Consider the following 11270-nt stretch of genomic DNA (forward strand, 5'->3'; position numbering starts at 1 on the left):
GCGTCGAGCGGAGGAGCATCAACGAGCTTTTTTTTTTTGAAACTAGTACAAATGCCCGTGCGTTGCCACGGGTCTCAAATTTTATTTCTCAATGCATATATATATAGAATGACATTAAGCCTTATGAGCAACATCTTCTACCGAGAAAGAAATATCTCCCACATGGATACTATTCTGGTTCATCAGTTGAATCCTCGATTGCTCTGATATTTTCCATACGATATGTAGTGCCATTTCAGCATATATCAAGGCGATTATTTATGTCGAAGATGCTCTTGATGTCTTTCTCCTCACGCTCTTGATGTCTTATAGTAAAATGCCTTGCCATGGTGCCATGATATCTTTAGGTTTTGACAACCATGTAGTTCAACATTCAATTAAAATGCATTTCGAGAAGCCATAATTTTTAGCAACGAGTTTTCAAATGCATTTAGGATACTGATATATATTGAGAAGCCTTAATTTTGCAGCCACATAACCATAATTTTGCAGCCATATATATGCATAACCAAACTTTCTTTTTAAGCCCTAATTAACTTGAAACTTTCCTTGAGTCATGACATTGCAAAAAAATAAAAGAAACTCACGAACCATCCTATTAGTGCCTCTCGCCTGCCTCCCCACTCTCGACCTTCCCACTTTCTACCTCCCTCCATTTCTCTTTGGTCAAAAATCCTTTCCTTGCCTCCCCACTACCGGTGACCGGACTGCCCAGTCCCATGCCTTCCAGCCGCTAGCCACGACGAGCGCCTTCTCCCCACCGCTGCCGCCATTACCTATCCCTAGTGGCACGCCCATGTTCTTGTCTGCCGCTTGTCGTTGGTTATGGCACTCGAGGGAGGAGGCTCGCGGTAGGCCCACAACCCAGTGCTTGGCGCCATGGAAGAGTGACAGACCTTGTCTCTTGTCTCAACCGGATATGTGGTACACATGTAATCATCTGCATATGTTTAGCATAGGTTAATCGGTGACCTCACAGAAGTGAAAGTATTACAATATGATAATTAAATAAGTCAAACCTATAAGTATATGCCATGTAAATGAAAATTATCCATTTCACCAACAGATTTTAAACATAATCTCATAATACTGAGAGAAGACATTATAGTTTGAGGTGATGATGGAAATATCCATTGTCATGCATATACAGGGAGGCCTTGCAGTATTTGCAACTTAAATTTCAGGGAGGTGAACATGCCTTTCTCTCGTAGCATCATAGAAATTAAATTCCTGGAAAGAGAGAAAAAATCAAGTACAGTTAGGTAGCAAACAACCAGTTTGAGAAAAGTAAGTTTACAACCCCAAAAAAATCTCCAGCTCACAAATTGTCCATCCATGTCCTTACGAACATACATTTTTCTCCAACTGAGTTCTAGATTGATGAATACCAAAAAAATTCTTCAAAAATGCTTCAAAATGCACATTGTCATTTTCCAAAGATCCATCATTGTCATATATACTGTATCGTGAGGATCCAAATCCTTGTGGAATGCGCACAAGTCTCCGACATACACGTATCATCAGGAAACCTTTCTCAAATAATGGGAGGCATGCAACTTTTGATGAGGAAGAGAACTGATGCAATCAGTATTAGTGTCCATCAGATCACAAGAAAATCCCATCCTTGCAATATCTTCAAAAAATTCCATCCTTGCAATATCTTCAAAAAAGGTCCCTTACAATATCCTTGCAATAGTCTTTAAGGCTATTCAGCGTAGCTAGGTACTGTTCATGGAATGCTTCAAAGGTTACGGTGATATACAATCTGGCCAGATCTTTTCGTCAGCGGGAGTTGCCACATGTGTTGGATTTGGTGGACGACGGTGATGGTGCGCATGATGGCGTGCTCCGGCTGCCCTTCCGGTAAAGGAAGCCTTGGCAGGAGGGTGCTTGCTCAGGGTGAAAGCTTCGCTTGACTTGGTCGGTGCCGGCGATTGCGACACCCTGGGGCGCCATTCCCCTTCTTGGAGGCATCGTCGTGGAGCTCCTACCTCTACTGCCTTCGAGGTTTCGAGGTTTCGTGCCCTCCTGGTGAAAACCCAAACTCTTGCCTTGGTCGGAGCGGGCGATGGCGGCGGGCTCGTCGCTTCCCTTCTTGGAGGTGTCGTCTTTGGAGGGCATGACCTTCTCTCGACGAGGGTGGTTTGTGTGCCGGGCTGCGTTGCCTTGCAGTCTGCGTTGGAGGATGCCAAGGCGGCGGCCTCGGGTAGGTGGCTGTGAGCCGGGGCGGCAACCCCGGAAGGCGGTGCGGCATCATCTCTATGGTGCGGGGATGCGGCTTGTCACGGCTTGGGTGGCAACCCTGGCCATGTGGGCGGCATGGCAGTCGGCTCGGTCGGACGCGTCTTGGAGGGGACGGTCCGACGCTATGTCGGGGCGGCGGCCCCGGATGAGTTGGTGTGATGCCCGTGGTCTGCGGCTGTTTGCCCTGCGCAGATTGGGTTGCGGGTGGACGGTTCGTGCGGCGTTGCAGCTCCAGAGCGAGCGGTGGTACGTCGGGGCGGCGGCCCCGGAAGGTGGTGGTCTTGGTGGACGTGCAGGGCGCGACGGAGCAGCGGTATGTCGGAGCGGCGGCTCCGAATGTTCGTCATCTTTGAGGGTGCTTGACCTTGGGTCGCGTGGCCGATAAGGTTTCTCTCGACTGTGGGCTTGGGCGACAACGACAATGGTGCTGAGCTTGGTTTGGTTGCTGCAAGACCGTGTTAGTCGGCTCCGTCCCGGCGTGTCTGAATGTCTCTGTCCCAGCCTCCTCTTGGTGTGAAGTCGAAGCTGCCTTTGGGTGGTGTACGATGACCTTCGAGGGGCGGTCCGGCGGTGAAGGTCCTTTCAGCGCAGGTCTTGTGCATCTCCTCTCTGGGGCTCGTCGTTAGAACCGAAGCTACCGGCCTTTTCTGTTTGGCATATGCCAACTTGAGCTTCGCATTTGTGTAGCTTCTGTGGGTAGCCAGGGTGGCTCGGTGTGCCCTTCGCGGCGCCGTGTGGGTGGGTGTGGGCTTGGCCCTGTCTTTGTAGGTTTTCGCCCGATTTTTTCCTAAAAACCGGGCACCTTCTGCTTAATTAATGGATGAGGCAAAGCTTTTTCCTCCGTTTCAAAAAAAAACACCCTCATCTGGAGGGGAGCCCAATTACTATAGGAATTAAATTTGTAGACCGGACCCTGGTGCTAAGACCACTTGTCTAAGTGGAGGAATTTATGCTAACATGTTGAAGCATGTAATCTATGGGACAATTGTAGTTACCACTTCTTCCTAGTTAACCTTCCTGGTTATATCTATAAACTTGTACTGAACAATACATCCCTATGCTTTGAATATCAAAACTGAAACAATTTCCAAACCACCTCCACATCATCGGTAATTTGCATAATTGAAAAAGCAACTTTAAAAAATTAGGCAAAAACTGAAAATCGTCAGTCTCATGTCCAGGTCACCAGTAGTACAAACATTCATTGTACCTAGCAAATCTTAGCCCAAATGAATAGACCAAAAACTTGATATTTCGTTTGCAGACTATTTCAGACAAAAATTTGCTTCTATCCCCATGTGTCTTGACAACACACTCAATTCGGTAATAATAACAATCTAAGTTCCTCACTGTAACCTTTGCATATAGGACATGCTTCCACATCGCAGACGGTTAGGGATTATTAATAAACAGAGAAACGGTATTACTTTGGCAGAGAAAACCGTGACTTACATGCATTTCAATATCTATAACCTGCTGAGGGTTGAAATCAGCGAACTCTCGAATACCACCCATGATCTTCCTCCTGACAACATACCAATGTGTCAATACAACACTACTGCGAATGCAGAGACTGAAAGAACAACCTGTAATTAGTTATACATCCAATAGTTTCCCAAACAGACGCATTGCCCCCGCCGATTGGCATGCTCCCGAGCCCATGCCAGCTGAAAACACAAGCAGTATAAGCTAGCATCCATCCAGAACTAACTGCCAACATCCAGACTACCAAATTCGCTTCTAACTACATGTGTGCCTATGCCGTTGTTGTATTGGAACGAGCAGAATCATGGACACAAACAAGTTCTAAATCTCCATCAGTAGTTATGTCCAGAATCAGCATAAGCAGCAATATCTGAGGTGGGATACAACTAACCTGAAGTCCGTTAAAAATAGAGTTTTGTCTCTCTTTTCCCAGTCATGTAAATTCAACAGGTATTTGCAAGGTTTCATTTGAACCTGTTGTTGGTTAAATCATTGAAATTCTTACTCAGAGACTCTAAATTTAGTCACATAACTTAATTTTAATAAGGTATAGATGCCAAGTAGATAAAGGCAAATGAATGTAGGATGAGTCAGACAACATCGGAACCTTCAAATATATTTGTGTAGGATGGGTCACACACCACTACGACTTCCTTCATTTGACAGAATGTCCTTAAGCTGCAGGAAAAAAATGCAAGAATTTCATGTCTGCATGGAACTCCCAAACCAAATAGTTGGAAAAGGTTATCTTGTGAAGAAATGAACCTGTGCACAACAAGTGGCGCTGCCATTAGTGGTAGGTATTGCTTAGGCATATTTGCCTGTTATAAAAGGTGCAGTAATTTAGGCACACCTGTCATTCAGCAAAATGATGTGCTAGTTAACAACGAATAATGCAAATATGTCGAACCAGCACATCCAAAACTGATATCATCAAGAATTAGACTGCCCTTTAGCTCTACTCCTAATGTTCAAGACAGATAGCAATCGCTTATACATTACACTTATCTTCACTTATGTGATAGGAATCCGTGAAAAATAAACCAGGAGAATGTGTATCAGAAATAATAGCTATGTCATTTCATGACATAACCACAAGGTCTAGTAAATCTCTACACCATACTGAGTACAGTTTCCACTATACATCAGTTCATGTTACTGTACAGCCATTCCCACTCGATGGGAACTTGGGAAGCACAAAACAAGAACAACTCATACAGGGCCACCTAGAAGTCAAGTAATCCCCAACTATTTAGTCACATGGCAATTCACTCATGACAATCTAGTAGAAGAAAAAAAACTTAAGTTGTTGCAATATAATTTATCATGATGTTCCATAGTGAAATACCAATGAAAGAAAAAATATCCATACAATGTAAGAACTAACTATCATCACCGGATCAGTGGTCGGAGAGGGTCGTGGAGAGCGGAGAAGATCTTAATGCGACCTCACCGGCCTGCCGAGGCGCTACCTGCACGTTCTCTATCACCAGCAGCTTGTTCGCCTCATAGGCCAGCGTCGCTGCGCCCACCCGCTCGAGATCAAACCAAGCATGAATTGAATCATCCATCACTGACCTCAAGACTGGCAATCTCTCAGCAAATACAACCTCCGGAGGAAACAATTACAATATTACACATTATGATCAACATCCTTCAACAATACAATCATATATAAGATACATTCAGGAAAGGAATGCATATATACACCATTAGCTCAATTAGATTATTAAATTAAGAGTACATATTTGTTGCCCCGAGATGCTATTAGCCTCCATTTCATATCACAGAACTATGAATTTGAAACAGAATTTAGGGTATCTCAAACAAAGTAGGAACAATAGATACCTTGATCATCAGCTGGTCCAAAAGCATTATCAAATTTTTTCCCTTTAAATTTAGATTCCTTTGTTCTTCCTACCCATTGTGTTCCCATTCTTGATGAACCCTGACGAAAATTGAACCTAAACAAATTTTAAAAACAAAGAACAGTAAACAGGGACGAGATGAGGAGCATACCCGGATGGACCTAAACTCTGTAGGATGCGATGTCCACTGAAATCCACTCGAAATCCAGATTCACCGATGGGATACCAATTAGTCAAGGAATCCTGCTGAGCGGCACTGTTAAGCTGCATTCTTATTCAGAAATTGAAGTAGCACATCATCTGTGAAATAAAGTACGAGTAGCAAGGTTAAATTACTTTTTAAATCCACAGAGAAAAATGTAAACATATGAACGGGAATATTGCATCGATGCAGCGATCAACATGACAACTGAGCAAAAAGACAGATAGTAGGCGCATAATAATTCTAAAGAATAAATCCGTCTAGGTCAGTACATGGATTGAGGAAGAAGGGAAAAGCTCATCACTGCGTTATACTCTGTCCTTGACCCATTCTTCGTTGGTGCACTCACCCGGAGATACGTGGAGCTAGGCCACACCTAGATCCAGTACAGGAGTAGGCGCAATCCAGGTCAAGGCTATGGCGGCGCGTCGTGGATTTCAGCGGGACATTGGTGCCGGTGGATTCAAGGACGGCGGCGGCGGTGAACTCTGCGCCTCTGCGGGACGGGCAGCGCATGCGTGAAGGGATGGGGTGGGGCGGATCCGGGCGCTAGAGGTTGGTGGGAGCGCTGAATGAAACTCGCCCAACTCGCCGAGACTCCTCCGTGGGCGATTATCCACACCCAACTTTCTCCTCATCTGCGGCTCCTCGCCCCACTCCCGGCGGGTCTCAAGGCGGTGGCTGTTGGGCGTTAACGGGCGTGGGACGGTGGGGACGACGGCGACGACCATAGACGAACTCGACTTGTGACGGCTTGTAGTTGTCGTTTTCGAGATCGCACGCCTTATCTGGTACATCGACTTCGACACTTCGTCCTTGTTCATGCGAGCCGCGCCGCCCGTCGTGGAGATCGATCGATTCCTAGATGATCCAGCCACGCCGCCCGTCGTCGAGATTGATCGAGTCCTAAATGATCAAGCGTTTAACATAGGGGTTAGGTTGATCTTGACGACTCTACGGAGGTGATGTTTTTCGTGGAGAATGTATGCTTCTTTCTCGGCTGAAATCATGGGGTTGGCCTGGTGTGTGTGTTTTGTTTTTGGAATAGTTTGGTGGGAGGGTAAAATGGTCAGATGAAAATATGTAGGACGAAATCTTTGCCCTTTAGCTCTACTCCTAATGTTCAAGACAGATAGCAGTCGCTTATACATTACACTTATCTTCACTTATGTGATAGGAATCCGTGAAAAATAAACCAGGAGAATGTGTATCAGAAATAATAGCTATGCCATTTCATGACATAACCACAAGGTCTAGTAAATCTCTACACCATACTGAGTACAGTTTGAAGTTTCTACAAGCAGTTTCCACTATACATCAGTTCATGTTACTGTACAGCCATTCCCACTCGATGGGAACTTGGGAAGCACAAAACAAGAACAACTCATACAGGGCCACCTAGAAGTCAAGTAATCCCCAACTATTTAGTCACATGGCAATTCACTCATGACAATCTAGTAGAAGAAAAAAACTTAAGTTGTTGCAATATAATTTATCATGATGTTCCATAGTGAAATACCAATTAAAGAAAAAATATCCATACAATGTAAGAACTAACTATCATCACCGGATCAGTGGTCGGAGAGGGTCAGGGAGAGCGGAGAAGATCTTAATGCAGACCTCGCCGGCCTGCCGAGGCGCTACTTGCACGTTCTCCATCACCAGCAGCTTGTTCGCCTCATAGGCCAGCGCCGCTGCGCCCACCAGCTCGAGATCAAACCAAGCATGAATCGAACCATCCGTCACTGACCTCAAGACTGGCAAGCTCTCAGCAAATACAACCTCTGGAGGAAATAATTACAATATTACACTTTATGATCAACATCCTTCAACAATACAATCATATCTACGATACATTCAGGAAAGGAATGCATATATACACCATTAGCTCAATTAGATTATTAAATTAAGAGTACATATTTGTTGCCCCGAGATGCTATTAGCCTCCATTTCATATCACAGAACTATGAATTTGAAACAGAATTTAGGGTATCTCAAACAAAGTAGGAACAATAGATACCTTGATCATCAGCTGGTCCAAAAGCATTATCAAATTTTTTCCCTTTAAATTTAGATTCCTTTTTTCTTCCTACCCATTGTGTTCCCATTCTTGATGAACCCTGACGAAAATTGAACCTAAACAAATTTTAAAAACAAAGAACAGTAAACAGGGACGAGATGAGGAGCATACCCGGATGGACCTAAACTCTGTAGGATGCGATGTCCACTGAAATCCACTGAAATCCAGATTCACCGATGGGATACCAATTAGTCAAGGAATCCTGCTGAGCGGCACTGTTAAGCTGCATTCTTATTCAGAAATTGAAGTAGCACATCATCTCGTGAAATAAAGTACGAGTAGCAAGGTTAAATTACTTTTTAAATCCACGAGAGAAAAATGTAAACATATGAACGGGAATATTGCATCGATGCAGCGATCAACATGACAACCGAGCAAAAGACGGATAGTAGGCGCATAATAATTCTAAAGAATAAATCCGTCTAGGTCAGTACATGGATTGAGGAAGAAGGGAAAAGCTCATCACTGCGTTATACTCTGTCCTTGACCCATTCTTCGTTGGTGCACTCACCCGGAGATACGTGGAGCTAGGCCACACCTAGATCCAGTACAAGAGTAGGCGCAATCCAGGTCAAGGCTATGGTGGCGCGTCTTGGATTTCAGCGGGACATTGGTGCCGGTGGATTCAAGGACGGCGGCGGCGGTGAAATCTGCGCCTCTGCGGGACGGGCAGCGCATGCGTGAAGGGATGGGGGTGGGGCGGATCCGGGCGCTAGAGGTTGGTGGGAGCGCTGAATGAAACTCGCCCAACTCTGCCGAGACTCCTCCTGTGGGCGATTATCCACACCCAACTTTCTCCTCATCTGCGGCTCCTCGCCCCACTCCCGGCGGGTCTCAAGGCGGTGGCTGTTGGGCGTTAACGGGCGTGGGACGGTGGGGACGACGGCGACGACCATAGACGAACTCGACTTGTGACGGCTTGTAGTTCTCGTTTTCGAGATCGCACGCCTTATCTGGTACATCGACTTCGACACTTCGTCCTTGTTCATGCGAGCCGCGCCGCCCGTCGTGGAGATCGATCGATTCCTAGATGATCCAGCCACGCCGCCCGTCGTCGAGATTGGTCGAGTCCTAAATGATCAAGCGTTTAACATAGGGGTTAGGTTGATCTTGACGACTCTACGGAGGTGATGTTTTTCGTGGAGAATGTATGCTTCTTTCTCGGCTGAAATCATGGGGTTGGCCTGGTGTGTGTGTTTTGTTTTTGGAATAGTTTGGTGGGAGGGTAAAATGGTCAAATGAAAATATGTAGGACGAAATCTTTGACCGGAGGAAACAGAACCAGTTCCTCCTTTTTAGATAGTAGAGATAAGAGGAGCATCAACGAGCTGGTTGTTGTTATATCGCTCAAGTTTATTACAGGGTTTTTTGCCCAGTTTTTCAGTGTTGAACGGGCTGGCGGGCCATTTTACTTTACTAACGCAGGGAGTTTCCATGGAAGATACATATTTCGGTGATTTCTGCCTCTGGTGCAAATTTGAGCAGTGTTGTGCACAAGCCCTACCAAGGGCCTTCTTGGATTGGAGGAATTTCATACACTCTATGCACTTACACGCTATCTCTCTACTCAATCATACGAAATTCTTATCTTTTAAAATCTTGTAGAAATCTACGCTACATGCCACATCTTGTTAGGTGGTTGTACCTCCAGCCCACAAGAGTTTAAACCTCGGGTTTGAAATTTGTGTATCTTATAAATGCGGAATATTCATTCAGTGGGAGGCGACGTTCCTGTTGACAATGAGGCACGTATGGTGACTTCGTCAATTTCAAGATTCAATCCATTGGCTCAGTTTTCTGAAGGTGCTCGTAGGGGTAGGGTATACATGTGTGCATTCATAGGGGTATATCTGCGTGTATGTGGGCACCCTCATTTGTACTGTTTTCTTTAAAAAAATCAATTACGTGACAGTAAGCTGTCAAAAGATATAGCATCTCAAAAAAGTCACTATTCCAGAGAAAGAGAAATTGCTCCAATAACCAAACAACAAGTAGCCATACTGCTGTCTTGGTCTGGGTGCACACGTTTCATCGCCAGTACAAAATAAGGCTGCAGGAGTAATGTGCCTCCTTTGTTCTGTTGAAACACCATTGGTTCAACTGTCCACGTACACACATGCAGAAGGCTCCTTTCCTTGCAGCTAACAACCAAAACCAACTTCTAGGTTTTCAATCATGAAGTTAACATCTTTCAAGCATCGGAGATAACTTCATTACTGAAGGGAAGAGAAAAAGAGAACAAGTACTCCTCCATCCATAAAAGGATGTTGGTGATTTGTCTAAATTTTGATGTATCTATACACTAGTATCTAGATACATCTAAATTTTGACAAACTTGCGACATTTTTTTTAAACAGAGATAGTATTTCCGACTTACCCAGATCTCCCGCACTGTGCGGGATCTGGGAAGGTGATAGTGGCAAGCCCTACCCTTAGAACATCTCTAACAGAGCCCGTATTTGTCCGAACCGAAAAAACGGAGTTCAGTCTCCTGAAAAACGAATTGAGAGAGCATTTGGGCACGGCGCATAACAGAAACTGTAAACTCAAACCGAACTCGCGAAAATCAAATGACGTGGGAAATCTATCGACGGGGATGATGACCCACAAGTATAGGGGATCGCAACAGTCTTCGCGGGAAGTAAAACCCAATTTATTGATTCGACACAAGGGGAGACAAAGAATACTTGAAAGCCTTAACAGCGGAGTTGTCAATTCAGCTGCACCTGGAAACAGACTTGCTCGCAAGAGTTTATCAGTAGTAACAGTTTTATAGCAGTAGCAGTGGTGAAATAACAGCAGCAGTGTAACAAAGACAACAGTAGTGATTATAGTAAACAGCAGGATTAAAATACTGTAGGCACAGGGATGGATGAACGGGCGTTGCATGGATGAGAGAAACTCATGTAACAATCAAAGCAGGGCATTTGCGAGATAATAATAAAACGGTATCCAAGTACTAATCAATCAATAGGCATGTGTTCCATATATAGTCGTACGTGCTCGCAATGAGAAACTTGCACAACATCTTTTGTCCTACCAGCCGGTGGCAGCCGGGCCTCTAGGGAATCTACTGGAAATTAAGGTACTCCTTTTAATAGTGCACCGGAGCAAAGCATTAACACTCCGTGAACACATGTGATCCTCATATCACCGCCTTCCCCTCCGGTTGTCCCAATTTCGTCACTTTGGGGCCTCGGGTTCCGGACAACAATACGTGTATACAACTTGCAGGTAAGATCATAAAACAATGCATATCATCATGAAACAATAACATGTTCAGATCTGAGATCATGGCACTCGGGCCCTAGTGACAAGCATTAAGCATAACAAGTTGCAACAATATCATAAAAGTACCAATTACGGACACTAGGCACTATGCCCTAACAAT

The 11270-nt window shown here is 44.9% G+C and overlaps 1 protein-coding gene and 1 long non-coding RNA gene across 3 annotated transcripts; both read right to left on the reverse strand.

The window, feature by feature from the left end:
• Positions 1 to 611: 611 nt before the first annotated feature.
• On the reverse strand, positions 612 to 4858 carry LOC124687092. 2 transcript variants are annotated; one of them, XR_006998085.1, is made up of 6 exons: positions 4495 to 4858; positions 4337 to 4407; positions 4121 to 4203; positions 3697 to 3911; positions 1020 to 1230; positions 612 to 940 (listed from the first exon to the last, which is right to left on the reverse strand). It is a non-coding gene; the product is annotated as an uncharacterized LOC124687092 (long non-coding RNA). The 2 variants fall into 2 exon arrangements; XR_006998084.1 differs by having other exon boundaries at positions 612 to 1230.
• Positions 4859 to 7289: 2431 nt separating this feature from the next.
• On the reverse strand, positions 7290 to 7929 carry LOC124687091. The gene is made up of 2 exons (XM_047220934.1): positions 7820 to 7929; positions 7290 to 7583 (listed from the first exon to the last, which is right to left on the reverse strand). Exons 1-2 carry the CDS (start codon positions 7905 to 7907, stop codon positions 7363 to 7365), a joined length of 309 nt encoding a protein of 102 aa, XP_047076890.1. The 5' UTR covers positions 7908 to 7929; the 3' UTR covers positions 7290 to 7362.
• Between the last annotated feature and the right edge of the window lie 3341 nt (positions 7930 to 11270).

The sequence above is a fragment of the Lolium rigidum genome, chromosome 2 (assembly GCF_022539505.1).
Source record: "Lolium rigidum isolate FL_2022 chromosome 2, APGP_CSIRO_Lrig_0.1, whole genome shotgun sequence".
Taxonomy (NCBI): domain Eukaryota; kingdom Viridiplantae; phylum Streptophyta; class Magnoliopsida; order Poales; family Poaceae; genus Lolium; species Lolium rigidum.

Coding starts and splice junctions, on each gene's coding strand:
- LOC124687091 (XM_047220934.1), bottom strand. CDS start 7,907: ATGGGAACACAATGGGTAGGAAGAAAAAAGGAATCTAAATTTAAAGGG. Junction 7,584..7,819: donor TGGACCAGCTGATGATCAAG/GTATCTATTGTT, acceptor TATTTCCTCCAG/AGGTTGTATTTGCTGAGAGC.